The sequence below is a fragment of the Mus musculus genome, chromosome 11, assembly GCF_000001635.26.
Source record: "Mus musculus strain C57BL/6J chromosome 11, GRCm38.p6 C57BL/6J".
In the NCBI taxonomy this organism is placed as follows: Eukaryota; Metazoa; Chordata; class Mammalia; order Rodentia; family Muridae; genus Mus; species Mus musculus.
In genome coordinates this window covers 69,846,068-69,873,040 of record NC_000077.6, presented here as the reverse complement: position 1 = coordinate 69,873,040, position 26,973 = coordinate 69,846,068, and the positions used below count along the sequence as shown (strand labels likewise).

At 50.0% G+C, this 26,973-nt stretch overlaps 2 protein-coding genes and 1 long non-coding RNA gene across 14 annotated transcripts; 1 reads left to right on the top strand and 2 right to left on the bottom strand.

Annotated features, from left to right (window-relative positions):
- Positions 1-4,796: 4,796 nt before the first annotated feature.
- On the bottom strand, positions 4,797-14,425 carry Gm32708. 6 transcript variants are annotated; one of them, XR_879973.3, is made up of 6 exons: positions 14,158-14,425; positions 13,015-13,132; positions 9,798-9,898; positions 7,713-8,121; positions 6,515-7,287; positions 4,797-5,954 (listed from the first exon to the last, which is right to left on the bottom strand). It is a non-coding gene; the product is annotated as a predicted gene, 32708 (long non-coding RNA). The 6 variants fall into 6 exon arrangements; XR_388785.4 differs by lacking the exon at positions 9,798-9,898; XR_879972.3 differs by lacking the exon at positions 9,798-9,898 and having other exon boundaries at positions 4,797-5,487.
- Positions 14,311-22,478, top strand: Tnk1 (tyrosine kinase, non-receptor, 1). 3 transcript variants are annotated; one of them, NM_031880.3, is made up of 14 exons: positions 14,311-14,334; positions 14,532-14,636; positions 15,916-16,129; positions 16,278-16,348; positions 16,472-16,663; positions 16,975-17,130; positions 17,238-17,521; positions 17,810-18,083; positions 19,366-19,460; positions 19,760-19,924; positions 20,149-20,228; positions 20,756-21,066; positions 21,148-21,243; positions 21,326-22,478. In NM_031880.3, exons 3-14 carry the CDS (start codon positions 15,967-15,969, stop codon positions 21,437-21,439), a joined length of 2,001 nt encoding a protein of 666 aa, NP_114086.3. In that variant the 5' UTR covers positions 14,311-14,334; positions 14,532-14,636; positions 15,916-15,966; the 3' UTR covers positions 21,440-22,478. The 3 variants fall into 3 exon arrangements, 2 of the variants coding, with proteins under 2 accessions (NP_114086.3, XP_006534617.1); XM_006534554.3 differs by having other exon boundaries at positions 14,330-14,392; positions 21,326-22,022; XR_879778.2 differs by lacking the exon at positions 14,311-14,334 and having other exon boundaries at positions 14,342-14,636; positions 20,799-21,066; positions 21,326-22,022.
- On the bottom strand, positions 20,983-26,669 carry Plscr3 (phospholipid scramblase 3). 5 transcript variants are annotated; one of them, NM_001168497.1, is made up of 8 exons: positions 26,519-26,669; positions 25,966-26,133; positions 25,468-25,706; positions 25,342-25,384; positions 25,018-25,238; positions 24,666-24,827; positions 22,868-23,029; positions 20,983-22,697 (listed from the first exon to the last, which is right to left on the bottom strand). In NM_001168497.1, the coding sequence occupies exons 2-8, from the start codon at positions 25,970-25,972 to the stop codon at positions 22,641-22,643; spliced, it is 891 nt and encodes a 296-aa protein (NP_001161969.1). In that variant the 5' UTR covers positions 25,973-26,133; positions 26,519-26,669; the 3' UTR covers positions 20,983-22,640. The 5 variants fall into 5 exon arrangements, 4 of the variants coding, with proteins under 4 accessions (NP_001161969.1, NP_076053.1, XP_006534219.1 ...); NM_023564.4 differs by lacking the exon at positions 26,519-26,669 and adding an exon at positions 26,350-26,424; XM_006534156.3 differs by lacking the exon at positions 26,519-26,669 and adding an exon at positions 26,350-26,511 and having other exon boundaries at positions 21,997-22,697; positions 25,966-26,139.
- Between the last annotated feature and the right edge of the window lie 304 nt (positions 26,670-26,973).

The following is a 26,973-nucleotide window of genomic DNA, read 5'->3' as shown; positions in this document are numbered from 1 at the left end:
TGGTATTTATTAAAGCTATTGGAAATATTGTATGCTAATAAGATATCCGACCTGAGGGGTGGGGGTGTGAATCAGTAGAGAAAACAGGGCAGAAGCCACAGGCAGAGACTAAGCTTTTTGGAATAGACTGAATCTGCTGGTTTTGCTGACCACCTTCTTTGTGGGGACAGAACAGGCCTGCCCCAAGGCCTGCTGGGAGCAAACAAATCCAGAGGGGACATTCTCTGTTCACACAACAGTGGATGGTGCAGAATGGTTTCTAGTGCTCAACTCCTGCCAGCATCAGAGCGAGCTCAGACTGCCCCATTAAGGCTTTGATGGCCTCACTGGGTCCAAAGCGGCTTGCAGTTGTGTGTCTGCCAAGCAAGGCCCTAAAGTGTCTTTGATGATGTGGACACCTTCCCGGGGAGAGGCTTTCTGAGTGACATCAGCCTTAGTCATGGCTGTAGTCAGCCAGCCTGGTCACGATGGACACCAGAGGAGAATCTAACTTGGTGGTCTTTGTTTTTTTTAACCTCTCTAGATCATGTTCTTCCTAGGGAGCTGCTACAGAAAGGGTCTGTGATCTCTATTTCCACCATGCCTGGCACATAGTTAAAACCCGAGAGGCATCCTTGATGATGGCTCCAGCCTTTCTCTGGCTCTGGGCAACTCATGAGCAGGCTGCACAGGAGGCCATGTTGCTTTTCTTGTGTGTGTGTGTGCACATGCTCATATGTATATGTGGATACACATGCATGTATAGAGGTCAGTGAGTCACCCTTGTGTGTCCTTCTGTACAGCTGTCTACTTTGTTTCTGATACTATGCTCTGTGTGATACCAGGAAGGCACACATGTACCTCAGGGAGCTCATGAAGGCCAGAGGAGGACCTTCAGAAGTCAGTTCTCCCTTCTGTCTTGTTGAGACAGGTCTCTCTTGTTGTTTGCCACCCTGCCAGCTCTAGGGTAGCTGACGTCTAAGCTCCAGGTGGATTCCCCTATCTCTGACTTCCTTTCCACGGTACAGGTGCTGGGTTTTTACATGGGTCCCAGGGGTCAAACGGAGTCATTTGAGTCACTCTGCTAGTCTCATTCACCCCCTTTTTTTTTTTTGAGACAGAGATCTGGAGCTCAATGATGGGCTAGAAGGGCCGACCAGGGACGCCGCCAGCATCTGCCTGTCTCCACGGCCTCAGAGCTGGGCTTTCAGAGGCCTGCCTTTTTATGAAGATGTTGGGGATCAAACTCAAGTTCTTATTCTTGTGCACCAAGCACTTTCCCCACTAGTGTCTCCCCTGTCCCAGGGCTGGCTTCTCTGAGTCCTTCACCAACCATTGTAAACAAAGACAGTGGCAAGGGCCTTTAACTACAGCACTTAGGGTATAGGAGCAAGCAGATCTCTGTAAATTAGAGGCTAGCCTGGTCTACATAGCTGGTTCCAGGCCAGCCAGAGCTACAAAGTAGTATCCTGTCTCCAAAATAAAATTAAAATAAAAAATGAAGGCGTTGGAGAGACTGAGCACCGGCTGGAGGAACTCACCGCTCTCCAGGGATCCAGGCTCTGTTCCTAGCGCAAATACCAAGTGCTTGGCAATTATGGATAACTCCAGCTCTAGGTAATACAACACCCTCTTCTGGCATCTGTTTCAGAAACATATGTGTAGGCATTCACATGTATACATAAAATAAAAGTAAATACATCTTAAATATAAAAAATTAAGGGCTGTTCCCAGCAACCACATGGTGGCTCACAACCATCTGTAATGGGATCCGATGCCCTCTTCTGGTGTGCTTGAAGACAGCGACAGTATACTCATATACATTACATAAATAATCTTTTAAAAAATAAAAAATAAAAATAAAGGGTTGGAGAGTTGGCTCAGTGGTTAAAGAGCACTGGTTGCTCTTCCAGAGGTCCTGAGTTTAATTCCCAGCAACTACATGGTGGCTCACAACCATCTGTAATGGGATCTGATGCCGTGCCCTCTTCTGGTGTGTCTGAAGACAGCGACAATATATATCTTAAAAAATAAATAAAAATAAAAACAAAGCACACCCAGGCAGAGACAGGTAGATCACTGTGAGTTTAAGACCAGGCAATTTAAAGAATGGGACTCTATATTGTGGGGCCCCTTCCCCCATGGGTTGTACTCTGATAAGGTCCACAAAGGCAGTGGGAACAGTGATCATGAGCAGTGTGTGTGTGTGTGTGTGTGTGTGTGTTTGGGGTGGGGAGTGTTCAGAAGCCCTGTAAGTACGTAAGGTGAATAACCACCCCAAGACTAGCTATCAAGAGGCAGATCAACTTTCCTTAGGGTGACTCAAGACTTATAAAGTTTTGGGGGACTGAGGGTAGGAATATCCAAGATGGGCAATTGGCTGAGCTTAGGGCACCAAAATGTCTCATTAGCATGGGGAAGCACTTCAGGAATCTCAGGTGCTGGCTGAACAGGCTTTGTCAGGAGGAAGGAAATTAACCTTGTAATTTAATTGAGGCTACATGACATTCCTCAGGTAGAGGAATGTATTGGGGCTTAGAATTCCCCAGACACCAATAAGGAAGGGAGTCTCTGGAGTTGCACTGAGCACAGAGGCTATCCAGTCACTCTCTGTGGACTTTGACCTTAATTAGCAGAGTTTTCCCACACTATATATATTAAAAGAAGAAAAAGAAGAAAAGGAGAAAAGGAGGAGGAGGAGGAAGAGGAGGAGGAGGAAGAAGAGGAGAAAAGAAGACTAGAAGACTCTTGGGCAGGAGAGATGGCTCAGTGGTTAAGAGCACTGGCTGCTCTTCCAGAGGTTTCTGGTTCCATTCTCATCTCCCATATGCGGCTCGCAGACATTAGTAACTACAATCCCAGAGGATCTAACTCCCTATTCTGGCGGCCTTCCGCACTGCATGCATGTGGTGCATAGGTATACATGCAGGCAAACACATACACATAAAGTAAAAAGAGGGCTGGAGAGGTGGCTCAGTGGTTAAGAGCACTGACTGCTCTTCCAGAGGTCCTGAGTTCAATTCCCAGCAACCCTATAGTGGCTTACAACCATCTGTAATGGGATCTGATGCCCTCTTCTGTTGTGTCTGAAGACAGCTATAGTGTATTCATATAAATAAAATTTTAAAATCTTTAAAAATAAAAATAAAAAAAGAAAGGAAATATATTTAAAAAGAAGAAGCCCAAACTCTTGGATGTGCATGCCGACGAGAGGCGAGTCTCTGCAGCCCCTCTTCAGTCCAGGCTCTGTGGCAGGTTGTTGGTAGGACATTGGTACCTCTCTTTGAGCCCAAGCCTCAAGGATCTGGCATCTTCTACTCCCTAGTTAGTTCCCAACATCCACAGGGAAGTGTCCAGTGGACTGATTGGACGTCCTCAACATGGTGGCTACCTCCTCCCAAAAACAATAACACAAGAAAAAGTTTGAAGCCACACTGTTTTCATGGCTCAACTAGAAAGTCACACACTTGATTAGACACAGACATATTGTCCCAATACCTGGGAGACTGAGGCAGGAGGATTGAAAGTCTGAGGCAAGTCTTAGATACACAGCAATGAGTTCCAGGCCAGCATGATTTATATAGCAAGTCTCCGTCTTAAAAGAAATCACAAAAATATCACACACAGCATTCTTTCTGAAATATCCTATTGATTATATGGATGAACTCTTGTTAATTTTGGAAAGGGACTCTTCAACAGGTTGTCTGCCAGGGGGACTCAATGGAAGCTAATCCAGAGGCTAACCGCTACATACAGAGACACAATTATCCAGTGATGCCCTCAGGTAGGTGCTCCCAGTAGGCTCATCCTGAAAGGGAAGAAACACAGATAGAGTGATAGGAAGGAATTTGCTCATGTTCACAGCCTTCTAAGTGGTAAATCTGAAATTCAAACTCAGTCATCCTGGGCCTGGAGAGATGGCTCAGCAGTTAGGAGCACTTACTGCTCTTGCAGAGGATCTGGGTTCATCAAGTCCCCAGCATCTACATGGTAGCTAACTCCAGTTCCAGGGGATCCAAATGCTGCTTCTAACCTCCATGGGATTCTTCACACACATAGTCCACATACATATATCAGACATGTGCATACAATTAAAATGCAAAAAAAAAAAAAAAAAAAAGCCAGTCGGGTGTGGTGGCGCATGCTTTTAATCCCAGAACTGAGGAGCTAAGGAGGCAGGAGCAGATGGCTCCCTGAGTTCTAGACCAGCCTGGTCTACAAGATTAGTTCCAGGACACCCAGGGCTGTTACACAGAGAAGCCCTGTCTTGAAACACCAACCAACCAACCAACCAACCAACCAAAAAACCTCCTCAGGCAATCAGACTCTAGGGCTGAGGAATTACTGTATTGTGATGTTTTTGTTTTGTTTTGTTTTGTTTTGTTTTGTTTTGTTTTGTTTTGTTTTGTTTTTTGAGACAGCCCTGGCTGTCTTGAAATTCACTTTGTAGACCTGGCTGGCCTCCAACTATTGTGATGGTTCTTATATCTGTTGCAAGCTTGAGAAAACACAGTAGTGCTGGGCAGTGGTGGTGCACACTTTTAATCCCAGCACTTGGGAGGCAGAGGCAGGTGGATTTCTGAGTTTCAGGCCAGCCTGGTCTACAGAGTGAGTTCCAGGACAGCCAGGGCTATACAGAGAAACCCTGTCTCAAAAAACCAAAAAAGAAGAAAAAGAAAAAAAAACCCAAAAATAAATAAACAAATAATAAAATAAAATATATAGAGAGAAAACACAGTAGCTATGAACAGAAGGTGTCTACCCAGTAGTGTTTTTTTTTTCTCTGAAGCCGGTGAAATGAGCCAATTTAAACCAGATTAGATTACATTAAAGGCAGGTTTATTGGGAAGCAGGTGAGTTCACTGGCCCCAAGGACATGGCTAGGGAAGTTGCCATGGGGAAACATGGGTGAGAGGGTAGGGGAGTGAGGGAGAGAGAGAGGGAAGGGCATGTATGCAGAGAGAGAAGAGGAGAAGAAAAGAGAGGGCAAGACCAAAATGTCTAGATTATATAGGGAGGAGCCTTGGAGGAAGGGCAGCCCAGCACCTGGGTTGGAAAGTTCAAGGCAGGGTTTGAAAAGTAGGGACTTGGGGATGCTGGGAGAAGCTGGGGGCCAGGTTGCTTTGATGTGTAAAGTATTCACCTCAGCCCCTCATTCGGGGTCTGAAGCCAAACAGGCAGCAACTCTGGAAATGGATGAGGCGAATGTAAACCTGAAAAAGAAGGGGCTTGAGGCCCCTAGGAGGTAGTGAAGTAGTAACAGGGGAGTGGGGGTGGGGGTGAGGGCCGGGGCCTGAGAAAAGCTGGGGCGCCAACCTGGGACAAGCGCAGTGGCTGCTAGATCCTAAAGAGGATACATATTGATAAAGTCCCCATCTATACCAATTCTAGCGAAGGAGCACTTGCTCTCCTGGGCTTCACCAGGAGATGCTGTATCCCATCCGTGTGTTCCACAACGTTTATTGAGCACGTATCACACTGGAGCCAGGCATGCGAAATGATAACGCCCTAGTAAGACAAAGCATTTGTTATCAAAGGAGGCAAGTTACTGGCAGGCTGGTGAGGCAGCAGTGGAAGAGAACAAAGGTCTTGGGATGCAAAGGAAGAGATATGGTAAACCAGGGATGGGTTTTTGGCACACGGTAAGGCCTGGCTGGAAAAACTATTCCAAGTCTACGGACTGACTTCAGAGGGGTGAGGCAGTGTACGGAGCTGCCTTTCCCTGGTGTCATACTGCCATGGACGAGGTGGCCTGAACCGAGCAAAGGAAAAGCTAACAGCCCTAACGCAGTTCTAGGAGCAAGGATCTTGTGTGGATGGACCCCACTCAGGCTGTGTTCCTCTGGCAATCCGCCTCAGTCAAGCCAGGGCCGTATGGGAGTATCCAGATGCCCTTTCTGTTACTCTTGCTGGATCCTATGCAGGAGAAACTGGTCCTCTGCTGTAGACAGATGTGCTCATCCTTCTCCGTGTGTCTGCAGGGAAGGCAGAGGGAGGCTGGGGAAGGGGTGATGCCCAATCTGGGGCTCTAAGTCTAAGATGTTAATGGGAAGCCATCTTAGCTGGGAGGAGAAGCTTCTGAAGGGTGGTTAGAGGGTCAAGCTCCCATATCCTACTCCCTTTTACAGGCAAAGGTGAGGATAAGAGGGGTAAAAACTTCTAAGTTGGAACAGAAGAGATAAATAGTGTGGGGACGGCAGGGTGGGGGTGGTGGGGTGGTGGAAGGCTCCCCAAAAGGCTAATTTCCTGGATTGTTTTTTCCCCTCAAGCTAAAATGGAAATGGGGGGGGGTGAGTCTCTGTGTATCCTGCTGAGGCATGATGGAGTGTGGAAGACCTAGGCCAGGAGTCCAAGCTATAATGCCCCCAATTCTCAGCCTCCTCTCCATCTGTCATGTTGGGATATAATAAGAAATGTATATTTGGTCTTTGTCCCAGTTCCTGCCACAGAGATCCTAAAACCTTCGGAATTTCCCAAGTGATAACGGTGCCAGGAACATCTGTTGCCATTGGGATTAAGCCCCTTTCAGTCCTACCTGAGTTTATGTTAATGAGGAGGCTCAGGAGAATGGGGTCTGAGGCCAGATGGTTGGGATTTTCAGCCTCGGTGCCCAGATGCTGAGATGGGAAGGACGGCTACAGATTGAGTGCATCACAGAAGGCCGTATATGATGCCTGCATGATGTCTATATAATGGAGCCGCCATTGTGAACTCAGCACAGTGCTACTCAGCGGGCATGTGGCTTGGGGAAACACAGGAAGGTTCTGAGAGGATACCTAGTACAGAAACCACATAGGAACTCCTGCCCCACCCCTGTACCTCACCTGATGTATCTTTCCAATTGACTACTCATCAGTTTCCTTTATAGCACTATTTGCTTATTTGCATATATTTATATAAGTTATACAAATAAGCACGCATGTTTACATATTAATGTATGTGGGCTAGGGTGACCTTGAAACTCCTCCTACCTGCATCTCCCAATTTTGTATAGTTTGGAGAACGATCTGCATAGCTGTACTTTTGGTTTTGAGTGAGTGATCTTATTAAGTACATAGCAAGCAAAAGTAAAAGAACAAACAGCAAGTGGAGTGGCAGATAGATCGAAGCTGCAGACGGACAGCAAGACGTTGAAACAGGAGTTTATTGCATCCAGCAGGGAGGACTAGAGTAGCTTGATGGAGACACCAATTAAATCTGGGGCTTACAAAATGCCAGCAGAAGTCACCTGGGAAAGCTGGAGCGGTTGGCTCCCGATCCGCCAGTGAGCTTCCAGCTTCCACCGCCTCTGTCCTACTGTGGAGGTTTCTGTAACAGGAGGCAAACAATAGTCATCTCTGCTGGAAATGGTTCTCCTTCCGGTTGTTCTCAAGGGAGGATGCTTTATTTATATTGTTGTTGTTATTGCTTTATCGAGACAGGGTTTCTCTGTGTAGGCCTGGCTGTCCTGGGACTCACTCTGTAGACCAGGCTGGCCTCAAACCCAGAAATCCACCTGCCAAGTGCTGGGATTAAATGCATGCCCCACCACTGCCTGGCTTTTTATTACATTTATTTACTTGTTTAGTTAGTGTGTCTGAGTGTGAGTGTGAGTGTGTGTGTGTGTGTATGCATGCGCATGCTCTGTAGCACTCCTGTGGAGGTCAGGAGATGATGGTAAGGGTTGATTCTCTCCTTCTGTTATGTAGATCCCAGAAATGGAACTAAGTCCATCAAGTCTGGCAGGAGAGTACCTCTCCCCATGGTCATTTTGCTGCTCCAGCTTAGACACTGATGGGATGGATGCTTTGCGTCTTTGGTCTGGAATGCCTTCTCAACATCTACTGGGTACTTTGGGGCTCAGCTCATACTAGCTCTCCCACGATGCCTTCATAGCTTTCTCCAGTCCAGTGGAAGTATTCACTCAGTGGTTGAGTAGAGTACACAGGGTCTTAGGTTCAATCCTCAGCATTGGAAGGAAAAGAAGACTTCACATTTATCCGTTCTCCTGTATTATCTATCGTGTGTCTATTCGTTTAATTCGGCAGTATTGCTATTGCATACAACTTCATTACCTTCCTTTCAAGGTGTGGGTGGACTGAGGCTGCTTCAGTAATCTGGAACTCCTGAAAGATGACTCAGGGTGCTTGTAAGCTCTGGTTCCTGGAAGAAACAAAAGAAAGTTCTCACTGGAGAAAAACATCCCAAGTTTTGGTCCTGGGATTCCTATAGATTAAGATCAATAGTACATCACCTCAGATCATGAGTCATTAGCCACACAAGGAATTAATTAATCATAATTGAGAGTCAGCAGCAACAAAAAAATATATATCTGTAAGGATGTATAATTAGAATCTAAACATCAAATGAGGCCAGGCATGTTGGCTCTTATCTGTAACCCCAGTACCCAGGAGGCACAGGCAGGTTTGAGGCCAGCCTGGTCTTCATAGGGATAGCTGGCTTCAAAACTATATAAGTTTAAAACATGTGTGTGTGGTATTTGTATATTATATATGCATATAGACTGCATGTGCATGTGTGCACGTGTAAATGTGGCTATGTGCACCCTCCCATGGGTGTGGGAACTAAAAAGGGGCCTAGGGGAAAGAGCAGGGAGGGAGGATAGCCCACGTCTGGCCGAGTTCCACCTATACTCTGGACAGGCGGACATGGGAGGGCTGCCAAACGCTTTCCACTCAGCCCTGGGTGGGCATTCAAGCCTCTGACCCATTTGACGAGGGGGGTAGACAAGGGGAAGCCCCCAAAACCAAAAGGGGCCCCAGGGTTACACCCTGTAGCCCGGGGTTATGGGAGAGGGGGCTGAGGTTCCCACACAGGCGAGAGTGAGCACAGCCTTGATGAGCAGAGACTGTCTATGGTTTTAGAGCTTTATTGTAGGAAGGCAGGGGGAAAGAGAGAAGGTAAAAGAAAGAGAGGGGTGGCCATGGCCAAGATGAGAGAAAGGGGGAAAAGAGAGAGAGAGGGAGAGAGGGAGAGAGAGAGAGGGAGAGAGAGAGAGAGAGAGAGAGAGAGAGAGAGAAGAAAGGCTAGAGAGTAAGAGGTAGAGAGAGAGGAAGAGAGAGGAGAGGAGAGGAGTGAGCAAGGAGGGGCCAAACAGCCCCTTTTAAAGTATGCTGCTATCTTTTCTGTTGCTAGGTAACTGGGGAGGAGTATAGCCTGAAGGTCAGAAGCTTAGGACATTGCCTATGTGACTGAAAGCCACACACTCCTTTAGTGGGAGCTGAGGGGGGCGGTAACTTCTACAGGAGCCAGGGAACCAAGAGACATGAGAGAACTCCTTCGGTCCCATGTAGGTAAATTATCACCACCGGGTCCCAGGGTTCAACATCTCAGCTCTACTGGAGACCAGACTGTCTGTGCATAGCCCAATGTCCCACACATGGATGCTCAAAGGGAGGGCAGAGGAGAGGGCTAGATACTCCTGTCTTTAAAACAAAACAGAACAATCACATATACTCAATAAAAGACTTACTTATAGAATATAAAACTCACTAATCTGTGATAAGAACAAGAGCAAAAGCCGGGCGTGGTGGCACACACCTTTAATCCCAGCACTTGGGGGGCAGAGGCAGGTGGATTTCTGAGTTCGAGGCCAGCCTGGTCTACAAAGTGAGTTCCAGGACAGCCAGGGCTATACAGAGAAACCCTGTCTCGAAAAACCAAAAAAAAAACAAAAACAAAAACAAAAAAACCAAGAGCAGGCCACTAGACGGGGGTGAGGGGACAGACAAACGTACAGACACTTCACTTTAAATAATGTGTGCCTGGCAAAAAAGCATGCGAAGACTCGAGGACAGCTTTTGGGACTTAACACTCACCTTCCACCTCTGAGTCTTTCTGGTTTCGGCTGCTGCTGTGTTGTGGACTCCAGGCTAGCTGGCCTACAAGAGATTCTTGGCAAGTCTCCTGTTTCAGGTTCCTGTCTCCCCAATAGAGTGTTGGGGTTACAGATGAATGTCACAGCACCCACAGCACCCAGATTTTTTTTTAAAGATGGGGGTCTTTCTATGTAGCCCTTGGCTGGCTGAGAAGTCAAAAAACCAAAGAACAAAAAAACCAAGTCAGGCTAAATAGCCAGCTTTTTAGTGTGGGTTCTAGGGATCAAAGTCAGGGTATCAGGAATGCTCGCCAGCACCTTCACCTGCTAAGCCACCTCCCAGGGCCTCACAATGAGATATATTCACTCATTTTGAATTTATTTATTTCTGTGGTTTTGGCAATTAATCTTAGGACTTTGAATGTGTTAGGAAAGTGTTCTACCACTGAGCAACATCTCCAAACCATTAGGTGGGTTTTTGTTGTCACTGACGGTGTTTAGAGACACAGCCGCCAGTGGCTTTCTCTGTAGATCAGGCTGACCTGGAACTCACTATGTGGTCACTATTGGCTCCAACCTGAATCCTCCTGCATCAGTCTCCCGAGTACTGGGACCACAGGAGTGACCATCACACTCAATTAACACATTACTTTTTAAATTTTATACCTGACAACAGGTATTGGGTTTGTTTTTATTTGTTGGACATTTTGCAAAACACCTTTATTAATGTGTAATTGGTATTCAAGACACTGGTCATATTTAAAGTACGTAGTTTGGCAATTTTTGATGGGTATGTACCCAGGAAGCCTTTGGTGTAATCAAGAGAATGAAAATAAACCTCCGCCCCTACAGGTTTCCTGTCTCTTCCCAATTGTTTCCTTATTTCTCTTCTTGGATTTCCTAAAACTTTATTCATTTATTTATTTTATGTATATGAGTACACTCTAGCTGTCTTCAGACACACCAGAAGAGGGCATCGGATCACTTTACAGATGGTTGTAAGCCACCATGAGGTTGCTGAGATTTGAACTCAGGACCTCTGGAAGAGCAGTCCTTGCTCTTAACCCCTGAGTCAGCTCTCACTGCTAAAACTTTATATAAACAAAGTCATAAAGTATGTTCTCTCTGTCTGTCTCCATTCTCTCAGCATAATTACTCTTTTTTGTTTGTTTGCCTGTTTTTTTTTTTTTTTTCGAGACAGGGTTTCTCTGTATAGACCTGGCTGTCCTGGAACTCACTTTGTTTTTGTTTTTGTTTTGTTTTTTGTTTTTTAAAGATTTATTTATTTATTATATGTAAGTACACCATAGCTGTCTTCAGACACCCCAGAAGAGATTCAGTTATCATTACAGATGGTTGTGAGCCACCATGTGGTTGCTGGGATTTGAACTCAGGGCCTTCGGAAGAGCAGTCAGTGCTGTTAACCACCGAGCCATCTCTCCAGCCCGGAACTCACTTTGTAGACCAGACTGGCCTCGAACTCAGAAATCCGCCTGCCTCTGCCTCCTGAGTGCTGGGATTAAAGGCTTGCGCCACCATGCCCGGCTCCATAATTACTCTTTTAAGTTTTAAAGTTTTATTACTTTAAGTGTAGCCTGGTGTGGTGGTACAGACCTTTAACTCCCACACTCAGGAGGCAAAGGTAGGTGTACTGCTGGAGTTCCCAGCCAGTACACAATGAGTTTTAGGTCAGACAACATTACATTTCAGAATCTATGTGAAATATGAAAATATGTGTACGGGGATGGGGTGTGGGGTGGGGTGTGTTAGTTCTTGAGGGTACAGGTGCCTGCAGACGCTAGAGGCATTGGGTCCCCTTGGAATGACACAGTGAATCTCTAAGCCAGCTTGAGCTACATAGTAAGACTTTGTCTTTCCCCTGTGTAGTCCTGGATGTCCTGTAGATGTCTGGCTTTGAACTCAGAGATCTGCCTGCCTCTGCCTCCCTAGAGCCAGGTTAAAGGTGTTGCACCATTGCTGCCCAGGCAGCCTTGAGTGTTTTTCAGGGGGTTGCTGGGACTTGAACTCAGGACCTTTGGAAGAGCAGTCAGTGCTCTTAACCACTGAGTCATCTCTCTAACCCTAAAATACATTTTTAATCATAGATTTTTATCTTAAAAATTTATGTGTATGGGACTTTTGTCTTTATGTATATCTGTGGATCAGTTGGGGGCCTGGTGCCTATAGAGGTTTGTAGTGATTTAAATGTATATTTTTAAAGGGCTGGAGAAGCCTGGTAGTGGTGGCGTATGCCTTTAATCCCAGCACTTGGGAGGCAGAGGCAGAGGCAGAGGCAGAGGCAGAGGCAGAGGCAGAGGCAGAGGCAGAGGCAGAGGCAGAGGCAGAGGCAGAGGCAGAGGCAGAGGCAGAGGCAGAGGCAGAGGCAGAGGCAGAGGCAGAGGCAGAGGCAGAGGCAGAGGCAGAGGCAGAGGCAGAGGCAGAGGCAGAGGCAGAGGCAGGCAGATTTCTGAGTTCAAGGCCAGCCTGGTCTACAGAGTGAGTTCCAGGACAGCCAGGGCTATACAGAGAAACCCTGTCTAGAAAAACAAACAAACAAATAAATGGGCTGGAGAGATGGTTCAGTGGTTAAGAACACTGATTGCTCTTCCCAAGGTCCTGAGTTCAATTTCCAGCAATCACATGGTGGCTCACAACCATCTGTAAACTTAAACCCTACCTCAGCCTCTGAACACTGAGATCACAGGAGTTTGTCTTTATCCCTGCAATATGGTCATTTTAGTATACTCCCACATCTAAAGAAAAGCAGACTAGGTATGTAATTATAGCATTTAGTAGGCAATAAGAAGAGATACTGCTGAGAATTCTCCAAATCTGGTAAAAATTCTGAATTCACAGAGGAAATATAGCAGTGCATATAACAAATAGAGAAAGATCATTATCTAAGAACTACGCAAGAAAACAAAGAAATACCAGTGCTATTTTAAAAGCAGGGAATAATGACAGATCATGCACAGACATCATCAGATCAGATTGGACTGACAGATTGCTTTACAACTAACGTACATCGCACCTACTACATGCCTACACTGTTCTGGGACTTAAAACACCAACAGGAGGAGACAGGCCGGTTTCCTACCCTGCAGAGCCCACAGTGTAATAAGAATGACAGACGTAGGGGGAACAATTAATAGCGTGTCTACTTGGTGGATCAGAGAAGGGGTAGGAAATCATATGTGTAGAATTGCAGTGTGATTTACCCAGGAATGCTGGAACATCCACATGTTGCTCGATAAACAGAGGTGAAGGAATGGCGGCTGCCGTGTTCATGCATGCATTCTTCCTTGGACCGAAGCCTTGAAGCTTCCTCTCTGGGACCTCAGAATAAAAGGGAGAAAGAATGACTCTCCTTGAAGCACTCTCCAGGATCCCAGAGATCCACTTTTCTTTTTTTCCAATATTTATTTATTCATTTTATGTATATGAGTACACTGTAGCTGTACAGATGGTTGTGAGCCACCATGTGGTGGCTGGAATTTGAACTCAGGACCTTTGGAGTGCTCTTAACCGCTGAGCCTTCTCACCAGCCCCCAAAATTCATCAAGCATTTTTTCACACTATTTATTTATTTACTTATTTATTTATTTATTTATTTATGAGTGCACACCAGAAGAGGGCATCAGATCTCATTACAGATGGTTGTGAGCCACCATGTGGTTGCTGAAAATTGAACTCTGGACCTCTGGAAGAGTGCTCTTAACCAACTCTCCAACAGGGCTTACAACTTTCAACCCAGTACTAGGGAGGCAAAAACAGGCAGATATCTGCAAGTACAAGCATGGGCTGCAAAATCTCAAAGAAGTGGGTTTGGGACTGGAGAGATGGCTCAGCACTTAGGGATACTTGCTGCTCTTCAGAGAGTACTCAGTTCCCAGCACCTACTCTGGTGGCTCACACCCACTTTTAACTCCAGTTTCAGGGGATCCAGCACTCTCTCCTGGCCTCTGTCCATGCAGGCACACAGACATAGGCTCGGGTTGGGGTTGGGGGGCTGAGTTATAGAAGTGCCTCACTTCTTGACTGTCTAGGACCAAAACTGATGTCGGTAACAGCGCCTGGCTCCATCCTAAAGCATCCTGTGCCTTTTCGATTCCCTTCCAGGGACACAAAATGCCTGTTAGAGCCTTTCTCCTAAAGGCAGTGACTATTTCCTGATTAACCTACAGTTCCATACCTGGGCAGAGAACTACAAGATGCTACTGTTTCGGTGAAGGATTTGGGGAAGAACAGCATATGGGACAGGGCCGGGAGGAAGAGATCTAGGGAGAGTGAGGAAGACTGCCAAGACTGTGAAGAAAGGCAAGGCAAGCGGAAGGAAGGTTAACCACGGCCTAGAGGCTCACCTGTCCTACAAGTGGGAGGAGCTCCGCCACAAAGTGTCACCAGGGAATTAATTGGTCCTCGATTGTTCAGGGCCAGCTTCCAGGATCCGCCCTCCACAGCCTGGGGTCCCGCCCTTTTTAGGATTTAATGCCCGCCACTTGGGCGGCCCCCGTAGCTGCCTCTTCCGCCTTCGCCAGGTGAGAGTCCACACCTAGCAGGGGCGCCCGGGCCTGGGACCAGCGGGCTCCCTTTGGGGTGCGTCGCTGGATCCCTTTTCCCGGATCCTTCCCTTCCCTCTCAGGATTTCTTCTTGGCTGCTTTCTCCCCGCTCCTCCCTTCCTATCTGTGGTGCAACACAGGGCCTTTTTGGATTTGAACTTTCTTCTGCTCTCAGTTCTCAGGCCGCCTGGGGTGACCAACTCCCCACGCTCCCCACCTCCACCTCCCACCTCAGACCTCCGATCTAGGACTTCCTCGTGGTATAACTACAGAGAGACAGGTGTGTAAAAGAGAGTCTTTGGGCAGGCAGCCCGGACCCAGAGGCCTAGAGCCTTATTTAATAATGGCTGGTGGGACTGTTTGGTAGCTGACTTAGGCTGAATGACGCAGGAGAACACCTGGGCACTGTACCTGGAACTGAGCTCAAGTGGGTGTGGAAGGACCACACACCTAGCAGTCTAGGCGGCTTTGCGAACAGTATCTTAAGTTTGGCTCTCGGCTTAGCCTTCGATTAACAGCCCAGCCCTGATATCTGTTTAATTTTCAGTGTTGCTGCCTCGGGTGTTTAAGAAGCCATGACCATGGGCATTACTGGGGTGACGTGGTAGTGTGTCCTCATTATGTGTGTTTGTTTATGTGATCCTTGGAGTTTCAGATGGGTGGTGATATATCTAGGTATCTTTGACTTGTGGAGGCAGAGAAGCGTTGTGTCTCAAGTACACCTGTGTGAGGGCGTGTTGCAGTATGCCTGCTTTTTGTGGCAGAGTATGGGAATATCTTGGACTTGAGGCGACATGTTCTGATTGTCTTAGGCATGTTTTGTAGTATATCTGTAGGTCTCAGTGTGTGTGTGTGTGTGTGTGTGAGAGAGAGAGAGAGAGAGAGGTGGTAGTGGGTGGGAGGCACTGCACCTAGTATACCTATGTTCCTGAGGTATGGTGTGTTAGCATAACAGGGCATCTCTAGTTTGTATATGGTAGGCAAAATGTCTCATATATGAAGAGGGGATATGTTTCAGTTGTATACGAGTCAATGTGTGCTGGGAACTAAATGGGCACAGTATTTGAGGGTCTGGAGTTCAAGGGCAGTAAGCCATAGGGTCAAAGCAATGGTTTTCAACCTTTGGGTCACAACTCTCCTGACAAATCCCTGTCTCCAAAAATATTTTCATTATGATTTTTAAAACTTTTTTGGTTTTTTTGTTTGTTTGTTTGTTTGTTTGTTTGTTTTCGAGACAGAGTTTCTCTGGATAGCCCTGGCTGTCCTGGAACTCACTTTGTAGACCAGGCTGGCCTCGAACTCAGAAATCCACCTGCCTCTGCCTCCCGAGTTAAAGGCGTGCACCACCACGCCCGGCTCTCATTATGATTCTTAACCAACAGAATTGCAGCTATGAAGTAGCAATGAAACTAATTTTATGGTTGAGGGTCATCACAACATGAAGAACTATATTAAAGTGTCACAGCATTAGGAAGGTTGGATATCTTGCATCCCTGGGCATTTCTGCTGTGTTAGGGTGGCAGTTGAGATTCTGTCTCTGTCTTTGGTGCTTGCCCTAGGCCATCCATTTAAAGCAGTCGGCCATCCTCCTGAGACATCTGACCCCAGACATGCTCCCTGAAGCCAGTTCCCTGTGGCTCCTTCGGCTACTCCGGGATGTTCAACTGGCCCAGTTTTACCGGCCCATCCTTGAGGAACTCAACGTCACTCGGCCAGAACATTTTGACTTTGTAAGGCCTGAGGACCTGGACAACATAGGCATGGGCAGGCCTGGTGAGGAACCTCTGCCTTACGGCCCTGTAGCTTCCCCAGCCTACCAGATGCTGGCCCTGCTCCCCCACACTTCAGGCTTGACTGTTGGTTCTCTGTCCTCCACAGCACCCCCACTCTACCCTCACCCTCTAATTCTGGTCTTCCCCAGCCCAGCGCAGACTTAATGAAGCCCTGAAGAGGTACCGGTCAGGGGTCAAGTCCAAGAATTGGGTGTACAAGGTATGTGCTATGGTGGTCGTTGAGGGCTTGTTGAGGGTGGTCTTTGAGGGATGATAGGCCGGGCCGAGTGCCTGGGAGGGTTAATCAGGGCTCCCTACTCCCAAATTCCTACTCCTATTTCAGATACTTGGGGGCTTTGCTCCCGAACAGAAGGAGATCCCTCCACGCTCAGACAGTCCTCTGTGCTTCCATGAGCCAGAGGGGGGACTCAAGTGTCTGATTCCAGAGGGTGCTGTGCGCAGAGGGGAGCTGCTGGGTTCAGGCTGCTTTGGTGTTGTACATCGAGGGTTATGGACACTACCCAGTGGGCAGAGTGTGAGTGTCTAAGGGGCTTCCTTCCTTTTTTCCTTTCTCCTTTTCTTCCTCTTTCTTTCTTTCTTTCTTTCTTTCTTTCTTTCTTTCTTTCTTTCTCTCTCTCTCTCTCTCTCTCTCTCTCTCTCTCTCTCTTTCTTTCTTTCTTTCTTTCTTTCTCTCTTCGCCCCCCGACCCCCACCCCCGTTCCCAGTTTTCTACCCACAAGGGGTTTGCTTAATCTAAGGTACCTGTGCTCTCTTTATCCTTTATGCCCTCTGTTCTGGCTATGGGCAGTTACTCTGGGTGCTTCCTTCCCCCACCCCCACCTCCAGATCCCAGTGGCGGTCAAGTCCCTCCGTGTGGGTCCCGAGGGTCCGATGGGCACAGAACTGGGCGACTTCCTGCGGGAAGTATCTGTCATGATGAAGCTAGAGCACCCACACGTGCTGCGCCTGCATGGCCTCGTACTGGGCCAGCCTCTACAGATGGTGAGTCTATAAGGACTCTGCTTTCCTCATAGCCCCAGGCTTGCTGTGCAGCAAGAAATACCAGTGGGGCCAGATTTTGGCTTACATGACTTTCTCTGTTCCTGCAGGTGATGGAACTTGCGCCACTGGGCTCCCTGCATGCGCGCCTGACTGCCCCAGCACCGACACCCCCACTGCCTGTGGCCCTGCTGTGCCTTTTTCTGCGTCAGTTGGCAGGAGCCATGGCGTACTTGGGGTCCTGTGGGTTAGTGCACCGGGATCTCGCCACCCGCAACCTGCTGCTGGCCTCACCTCGAATGATCAAGGTGGCGGATTTTGGACTGGTTCGGCCACTGGGAGGCGCCCGGGGACGCTACGTCATGGGCGGGCCCCGTCCTATCCCCTATGCCTGGTGAGGGGGCGTACTCTGATGGTCTGGTTTGAGGCAGGTCTGGGTTGAACAGGGCTAGAGGGCCACAGCCAGCATGGAACTAGAGGGGGCAGGGCGGTTGGGGTGTTGGGGGGAGGGAGTGGTTGTTACTCTTCTACAGGAGGCAGGAGAGAGGTGTCATCAGGTCAAGAGGCACAGAAAGGATTTTTGAGGCTAATGGAGGGGGGCGGGATGGAGAGAGTGGGTACACAGTGGAAGGAAGGTGAGCTGGGCATAGACCTAGCCACTTTTAACTTCCATTTTCCTCAGGTGTGCCCCAGAGAGCCTACGCCAGGGAGCCTTCTCGTCTGCCTCTGATGTGTGGATGTTTGGCGTGACACTCTGGGAAATGTTTTCTGGAGGTGAGGAACCCTGGGCAGGTGTCCCACCATATCTCATCCTACAGCGACTGGAGAAGGACCGAGCCAGGCTGCCAAAGCCTCCCCTGTGTTCCAGGGCCCTCTACTCCCTCGCCTTGCGCTGCTGGGCCCCACACCCTGCAGACCGGCCTAGCTTTTCCAACCTGGAAGGGCTGCTTCAAGAGGTGAGAATTCCTAACTCTCCATATACACATATAGCCTTTCTTCCTTGTATTCTCTCACCCAGCGTTCCATGCAGAAGACAAACACGGCTTGGTGCCTGGGCTGGAATCTGGAACTCGGCTCAGAACCAGGTTCAGTCGCTTCCTGCAGGAAGTGCAGAACCCTGAGGCGGCAGCCAAGGGCTGCAAAGATGTAGCTGGAAGAGGTGGTGTTTGCTTCTGGGCCACAAAAAAGGCACAGAAACGACAGTAGTGGGTTTTCACGGGTGCCTGACAAGAAAAGTGAAATAGATAAATAAAAGAAAGAAAAGAGCCGGGCGTGGTCACGCACACCTTTAATCCCAGCACTTGGGAGGCAGAGGCAGGCGAATTTCTGAGTTCGAGGAGGCTAGCCTGGTCTACAGAGTGAGTTCCAGGACAGCCAGGGCTACACAGAGAAACCCTGTCTCAAAAAAAAATCACACCAAAAAAAAAAAAAAAAAAAGAAAGAAAGAAAAGAGGTTCAGTGTGGGAGGGGAAAGGGAAGCAACAGAGCTGCAGATGTGAACAGGACTTCGTCAGGGAGAGTTTAGAACACTTGACCAGTGTGATAGACTGTGAAGAGCCTTACAGGTATCCCCGGTCACTCATTTTATCCTTGTTTAACAGCTCCAGGAGGTAATTACTCTTAATCTCTATTTAACAGATGGGGCACTTCAGCCGCTGATAGGTCAGTGACTTATCGAAGTCACCCAGTAAGTGGAGGTGCAGAGAGTAGCACCACCCACGTGACTTCACCACCCACGTGACTTCAGAGCCGGGCCCTGAATCAGCCCATCTACCCTTAGAGCACTTTGGTCTTCACTCCCAGGGCTCTTGGGAGCTGCAGAAGGCTATGGCTCAGAGTAGTTGTTTTCATCTAGCTAGGCTTGAGAACAGTAAGGCAAATGATACAGACAGTGGCTGGGAGGCAGGAGCGAGAGAAAGAGCTCCCGATCGGAGCCGTGGGCCTGCCCCTGAGGTGTGCGGGAGGCAGACCTGGTGGGCTTGCTGTGGAACAGAGTGAACAGGTTGCTACTCACTGGGTCCCCTTGAACAGAGACAAGAGTCTCCTTTGTGGTTTCTTGCATCCCATGTTCAGCATGACATGGGGCCCAGGTCAGCAACCCCCCCCCCGCACCCCCCCCACTTTGGGTTGCAGTGGGAAGGGAGGGAATACGTGGAGTGTATTTGTTTGCTACAGAGGAAGGTCCTTTCTCATTACCCTTATGACTTAGCCCAGCCACCCTTTCCTCTGTCTCCACAGGCTTGGCTTTCTGAGGGACGCTGTGTGAGGGAGGTCACAGAGCCAGGTGCTTTGCGGATGGAACCCGGTGACCCCATCACTATCATTGAGGGCAGGTGACAACCTTATGTCCCCCTAAGCATCCCCCAGGGAGGTGTTCTCCCAGCCTTCTTGACTCCCGGACCCCTTTGTTTTTCTCCAACTCCTTGAATGTTGGTCTTGTGGGTCTTTTCGTTTTCCCACTGCGCCCTGCACCCCGGTGCAGCCCCACCCTCCCTGCTGGAGCCCTGCCTGGCCCACAGTGCCCTTTTTGTGTTGGAGAGAAAAAGGCTTCCCTTCCTCCGGGCAGATGTGGCCCGAGAGCAGCTGCCATTCTCCCTGACCCCATTTCCTTCACCAGCTCCTCTTCCCACAGCCTGGACACTGCAACCTGGAAAGGCCAGAATGGCCGGACCCTCAAAGTGGGCAACTTTCCGGCTTCCGCAGTGACACTAGCAGACTTGGGGGGTTCACCAGTCACCCATCCAGCCCACAGAGGTTCCCCTGCCCATGGAGAGAAATGCAGAGGGGGCACAGATGGGTAAGGCCATGAAAGGGTGGGGGGACAGAGTTGGGTTGGGGGGGACTGCTGGTCAAATAGCACAACTTCCCTGGGAGGAAACTTGGGAAACAAGATGGAGGAGTGAGAACGGACCGGCCCCCATCTGGAGCTTCCCTTGTGGGTCATGTGTGGGACACATTTTTTTGGAAGGAGGCCATGATGTGGATGAATAGTGTAGAATGAACGAGATCACTCTCTCTCAGGGACAGAGAGAAGGCAACGTTACAAGACCTACCCCCAGCACGGAGCCACAGAACGAAGATGCCCCTGCAGAGGATGCGAGGTGGGTGTGGTGGTACCCAGGGTCTCAGGAACAACTTTCCAATTCCCCTTCCCAACTCTGAATCCGTACCTTTGTGTATATGATTTCCTTCCTCCAAAGATGGTAATCTTTGGACAGATTATTTGTTTTGGCTTTTTGAGACATAGTTTTTCTGTGTAGCCCTGGCTGTCCTAAACTCATTCTTGTAGTCCAGGGTGGACTTGAACTCAGAGATCTGCCTGTCTCTGCCTGCCCAAGTGATGGGATTAAAGGCGTGCGCTATCTCCTCCTGGCGCACTTTGAGATTTAAGATTAGAGGTGCTCCTGATTCTCCACTGGGCAGCAGCTCCTGGCTTTGGCTCTCACACTGCTCTTTGAGCCTCTAGCTGTCTTGATTCTGTTTGCATACCATCTAACACACAGACAGCTGAGGACAAGGCCAACCAGCTTACCTAAATATCCTTGCAAAATCACACAGCTCAGTGCAGATAGTCAAGAGAGCAGGGAGGTGGGCCTCCTCCTATAGCATTTCTTTCTCAACTCTGAAGGCATTTCCAAGAGTCTGGAATCAGTTCTGTCCCTGGGCCCTAGACCCACAGGAGGTGGTTCAAGTCCTCCAGAACTTCGGCGTACAAGAGCTATGCCGCAAAGACTCCCAGACCTACCTCCACGCCCACCAGACCTGCCTCCACGCCCACCTATTATCTGCAACTCTTCTCAGCCCACCCAGCCCCACAAAGCCCGGCCCAAAAGAGAATCCTCACATAATCACCGCACTGGAGCACCTGGAGCCAGCAAAGCCACTGTCCCCTCTGGAGGTCCCTTGTCAGACCCCGAGTGGCAGAGGAAGGTTGTAGAGGTGAGGGCTCACTGAAATGACTTTATGTTCAAAGGGCCTGTAGGTTGACACAAGGGCTAAACAAAGATTTGTCCTCCGCAGGTAGAGCTGAGTGTGCATGGTGTCACCTACCAGGAGTGCCAAGTGGCACTCAGAACCACTGGGGGAGATGTGGCTTCTGCTATCCGGAACCTCAAGGTAACGCTAACCCCTTCTGCAGGTTCCCCAGTCGCCTGTTTGGCCCACTAGTGGTCAGCTGTCCTACCTCCTGCTCACACAGGTAGACCAGCTCTTCCACCTTAGTAACCGGTCCCGAGCAGACTGTCGTCGCATCCTGGAGCATCACCAGTGGGACCTGTCAGCAGCCAGTCGCTACATCCTAGCCCGGTCCTGAACTCTGTATCCTCAGGGATGGACACCAGCATGGGTTACCTGGTCCACTTAGGGCTTGGCCTTACGGACTAATCAGAACATGAGGTCTTGACGGAGGCACGCTGAGGGAGATTTACCTGCTGTGAGGAGTGACAGGAAGTGTATAGGGCACTCAGGTACTGGCTAATGCTTCCTCCGAGCCCTGCTCCTTGGCCTCTGAAGGGACCAAGACCAAGTCCACTCTGCCTACTATATTCCCAATTGAACAGGACTTGAAAGAAAAAGCTTTGGAGGAGGCCTCTACTCACTACAGACAAGGATCAAGTAGCAATACCGGATCACTGACCAACCGTCGGAACTGTCATTAGCTACTTCCCTAAACTCTATGGGGCACCCAACTTAGATATTGACTTGGGAGCTGCTCTGGTTTGGTCCAGAATCACTATGGGTGATGAAAACTAACTTTTTGGACTCAAGGACTTTTTTCCTTTAATCCAAATAGTGTAGATTATACAGGCTGGCTGACGCCGCTCCCTTTGTGTTATCCGGTATCTACCCTCTCCCATCACATCCGGCTTCTACTGTTTAAAAAGTTTCAAAGTTTATATGAGTACAACATACAAAGACACAGCCTCCTTCCTACAGTAGGGGAAGGAAGGGGTTAACGGTTAAATAAGGCACAGGAAGCTGCAGAAAGCACCCGCAGGGCCCAGGGGCTTAGGGAGTTGGCACTGGGGCCCAACCGCTACAGCTATTAGTGAGGAGGCAAGGATCCCCTCAGAGTGCCACAATCGGAAGCTAAACTAATTGGCTAAAGTGCCATAAGGGAAGGGTGGTGTCTGCCATCTTTGGTACTGCTTGCCTTTTACCCACAAGCCCTGGGGTAAAACTTGAGTCCAGGATTCCAGATGCCCCTGCCTATGCAGAGGCCCCAGAGGAAGGCTGGAAGGAGTGTGCAAGGAAGTTTAAAAGCTAATGTGTGCACAGGCACTGCCTGGAGATGGTGAACAGAAGGAGGAACAGGTCTCATACATGCTCTTCTGCAGGGCCACAGGAGAAGCAGGGAAGGGATGGGACACAACGGCTCCCAACCACTCGGCCACCCTCGTCGGTCCGCCGCAGTGTATATCAAGGAAAGGGTTGCTTCAGGAGGGAACGTCCAGGGCAGCTGACCATCTTAAATTCTGGTCAAGGAGATGGGTCTCCTCATCCTGAGGTGGCTTCTAACTGGTGATGGCAGAGGGTCCTGCGCCTCCTCTCTTCTCGAAGAACATATAATCCTAAGGAAAGGTCACCGTCAATGGGAGATCTGGCTGGGTCTGTGTCGATCAGCTCTTAACTTAGCTCTGAACCTGCAACCCACCATACGTGTCCCTGACCTAGTAAGGGTCCAGGGAACTGAACAGAGCGTCTAATAACAGGAAGGGAAGGGCAGGGGAAGCTAACTCACGATGAGGAACGTGGCTCCCAGCAGTACGGCCTTCACTTTCACATCTAGATCGACTGGGAATTGGAGGCCAAAGTCATCGGCATCTGTGAGGGCTTCTCGGAGCAGCCCTCCCCACTGCTTGCTGATGCGGCCCACACTTCGCGATTCATCCTTAGTCTTCACCTGGCGGGAGGGAAGAAGGACCCGACTGGGGAAGATGCTGACAGTCTCACTTGCCTCCTGTCTCACTCTATAGGTACATGCATGAGTTGTGTAGACTGCTCAGGAACTCTTCGCAATAGCGTTGGGTTTCTATATGACAGCAGAAGGGAAACTGAGATACCCTAGGTTACATAAGCACACAGTGAGGATTAGGATTTAGATTCGGATCTGCCGCCTTCCAAAGACCATGCATAACGTAACTGCATATTAGTGATAAATGAGTTGCTAAGCTTGCTTTGCTCATCAGTATTCCTGACACCCATGGTTGGTGTCCTATGCAAAGCATATGCCTGAGACAGAGGAGCCTAGCTGGGAAGGCAAAGGGAGGTGCCACAAATCCTCCCGAAAGTGTGATTCTTAACTGCGAAGGACTGGGGAGAATCTTTTCCAGCACTGTGGATGAGCCTCATCTAGAGGCTACCTAATCCTAGCTGACGGGCCAACGGGTAGCCTCTGAGGACTGTGGTTCTCGCTGGCCTCTTGGAGCTCCGCAATAACAAGGCATGTGAAACTAAGTGGTATCTCAGTGACTTCCTGGTCCAGTGACTAGAACTGAAGTAATTTCCTTCTACCTCCTGTTCATCCTCTTCCTGCCTCTTCCTGCAGCTGCAGGGAACTTCCTGCAGCCTAGTCCCGGGCTCAGCAAAGTCTACTGCTGCCAACTCTGCAGTCCTGAGAGTGTGCCTCACGCATGGACCATTCAGGATTGTGTGAAAGGGACACTGACTCCCTGAGAACCCCATAGCGTACACATTCCCATCGCGGAGATCACACAATTATCTCCTCTCCAACCGGTTCTCGGCCACAAAAACTGCCTCTGACTACTAAGGTGACTCACTTTTTAAAAGGCAACCTTAGGTGAAGCACCTCTACTGGATGAAACCTGTTGTTTCTCCCTTATCAGAATGGGGACTCATCCCTTAAAGAACTCAAGAGTCCGAGCAGTGCTAGGAGCCAGAGAGTCTCCCAACCCTCACTCTGGAGTCTTTACCAGCTGGGTTCCTCTGGTCCTGGGTTGGTGAGAGGAAGTCTCTGGGAGAAGGACATCACCTGGACTTCTGGTTAGATGGGTCATTTGGACTTCTAGGTTTCCAGGCCAAGCCAAGGGTTAAATTATGAAAGGGTCTATGCTTACAGATAAGCACAGGGGCTACCTGGGTCGAGCCCATGGCAAATGTATGCAGTGGAAGACTGGGAGATAACAGTCCTCCACTTTAGATGCAGGCTGGCCTCAGATGCTCCCTAAGGCCCTGCAGGGCTGTAGGGAACATGCAGTCTTGGACTGAAGAAGACATTTTTGGTTTCAGACAGGTCTTGACCTTAAGTCATCCGTTAGCACGGAGGCTACTGCCTTTTCTTCTTGTTTTTCTAATTACATTGACTGATTGAATGATTGCTTGGTTGATTGATTGCGTGCACCATGGCATGTGTGTGGGGAGGACAGTTTGCAGGAACTGTCTTCTACAATATGGGACTCATGGCTAGGGCCCAGGTTGTCAAACTTGGTGGCAAGTACCTTCACCCTCTGAGCCAGCTCATCGCCCCCAATCTTGGTTTGTGAAGAGCCTAGAAATCACCGCCCCCTAATTCATAATACCTCAAAGTTGGTGTCTGTACCACAGCCACAAGTCCAGCAAGGCCCTACAACTCGTAGAACAGGTTGGCGATCAGCATCCAGGATGGAAAACTTAGGAAGGAAGGGATGCCAGGTCTGTAGCACATGGCCAATGGTGGTGCCAGGTGGAGCCTGGACTTCCATCTGGAAAGGGAAGCAGACAGGATTACTGTCAAGCCAGGACACCTTGGCCAGCGCTCTTCACTGGTGCCAGCTGTCTTCTGACTGTTCAGACCCTCAACTAAACCGCCCCCACTCCTATTAAAGCCACAACTCTTTCTGCGCTGCTTACCATACACTGCCCACCAACCACCCCAAAACCTGCCATGCCCACCTCCTGAAGACCACAGGGGCAGCAGCTGCAGCCACAATGAAGTGGGCGGAGGAGCCGGAGCACCTCGCGGTCCCCAGGGTCCGCTAGGCGGATTCGAAATGGTCGGCGGGCACCACAGCACAGGCGGGCACAACAGTTGCTCTCTTCAGCTGCCTGACCCAGTTGCTGTCCGGTTCCGGAGCGAAGTTCATACATATTACAGGTCTCCCAGCCTAGGAACGCTGGGAAGGGCAACACGCTGAGGCTCGGGGGCCACCTGCCCAGAAGCTAACCACTGCCATAAAGATCATGAAGCCCATCTTGCTCCATCCATCTCCTACTCACTTTCCACTCGTTCAGCCTTCTGATGAATCAAGATTTGATCAATCTGTAAAGAGTTAAGAGCAGCGTTGACCTTATCCGTCACCTCGAACTTCAGTTCTCCTCCCAGCCATCCTCTCTCTCACTCACCTGCACTAGGAATTCGAGGCCAGGAGGCACCCCTGGCAATGGCACGAAAGGAGCAGGAGGCCCTGGAGCCACTGGGCCTGGCGAGGGGAAGAGAGCGAAGCCGGGAGCAGGGGCAGGCACCTGGGTGGGCACTGGAGCTTGTCCCGGTCCAGGATGCAGAGCCACCGGCTCTGGATACCCAGATGGCACGGGGTAGGGAGGTGGGGGTGAAGGGGCATAGCCTTTGGGGGGCAAGTAGCCTGTAGGGGAGCAGGAGTAGATTAGAAAGTTATCTGTGGACTCTTCTTTCACAGCCCAAGGACCAGGAGCACCCGCGGAAAACGTAAGAAGAGGCAGAGAATGATGGGGCGGAGGGGCAGGGCGGTGGCTCCCCAGGAGGAAGGGAGGGCCCCACGCAGCCAGTCTGAGCACATTCCTGGAGAATGTGTTCGACACCCGGCACCCAATTTCGTGGGGGCAGGGGGGAATAATGGAGACCCCAACCTAGCGTCAACGTACCTGCCATGGGAATCAGGAGGGGAGTCTTGGGCTTTTGGCGTAGGGGAGACTTAGTTCTGGAGTGGGACAAGCTCGGGAACAGCTAGACAGACACAGAAACAAAGACGGACAGGCAGAGGCGAAGAGGTAGCTGCGCCCAGTACGGGCCCAGGGTCTCTAGGGCGGCACCTAAGACTCGGGGAGAAACCGAAAGTGTCAGCGGGCGGGGCGGGGTACCTAGGACCCTGAATTTTCTTAGGGGCCCCAGGACCGCCCCCTCCCTTTGTTCTCCCATTTTTTCTACGGAGATGGCTGTTGGCAGACGGCAGGGCAGATGGTCCTGAGGTCAGACAGATGACCTGACCCCGAGGAAAGTCTCCTTAACCCCTCTATGGTCCGGCTCACCTGAAGCCCCCAGAATAAGTCGGGGGGCCACGCACTCCGGGGCTCACAGGCGCTGGTGGAGGCGGGCCCAGATCTGACCCCACCCCCGGGTCGCCTAAGTCCCGCCCCCCAGTCCGGGCGGGGCGACTGCGCAGAAAGCAGGCGCTTCTCCTCCCCCGGGGCCGCGGACCTTGGACCTTGTGCGCTTTGTTCACCGTGGTTCCGCCCCTTCCGCTCCGACTGCAGAGGCTTGGAGACCTGGCCTGTTGGAGGGTGATTGCGGCCCTATCCCCAGCAGCAAGACCCTCGCCTTTTCCGCGGGTTGCTGCTCTGCCTCCCCACCGCGTGGCTGCTCCGGTCCCCGGGATCCTCCTCCCAAGGGCGGGGCGGGCCTCGCTGACGCAGCGGAACACCATTCACACTCATTCCTTGCCTCCCAGACTTGGCTCGGTGTTCTTCTCAGGGCGACCTCGCTGTGTTCTCCCCCTGTCACAGCGTTGACCCACTCAGTCACCTCTCAGTTCAGGCACGCCCATTACACGCGTGACAGACTTTCAAAAGGTAACAGTAATGAATGTGCATGAGGTAAGGCTCAGGGAAAGACACTTGAACAGAACAGGCCCTCCATTCCCCAGTATGGAGGCA

Coding starts and splice junctions, on each gene's coding strand:
- Tnk1 (NM_031880.3), top strand. CDS start 15,967: ATGCTCCCTGAAGCCAGTTCCCTGTGGCTCCTTCGGCTACTCCGGGAT. Junction 16,130..16,277: donor CATAGGCATGGGCAGGCCTG/GTGAGGAACCTC, acceptor GGTCTTCCCCAG/CCCAGCGCAGACTTAATGAA. Junction 19,925..20,148: donor TGCAGAGGGGGCACAGATGG/GTAAGGCCATGA, acceptor ACTCTCTCTCAG/GGACAGAGAGAAGGCAACGT.
- Plscr3 (NM_001168497.1), bottom strand. Junction 25,385..25,467: donor GCCTCGAATTCCTAGTGCAG/GTGAGTGAGAGA, acceptor AACTCTTTACAG/ATTGATCAAATCTTGATTCA. Junction 24,828..25,017: donor GCCCCTGTGGTCTTCAGGAG/GTGGGCATGGCA, acceptor TTCCCTTTCCAG/ATGGAAGTCCAGGCTCCACC.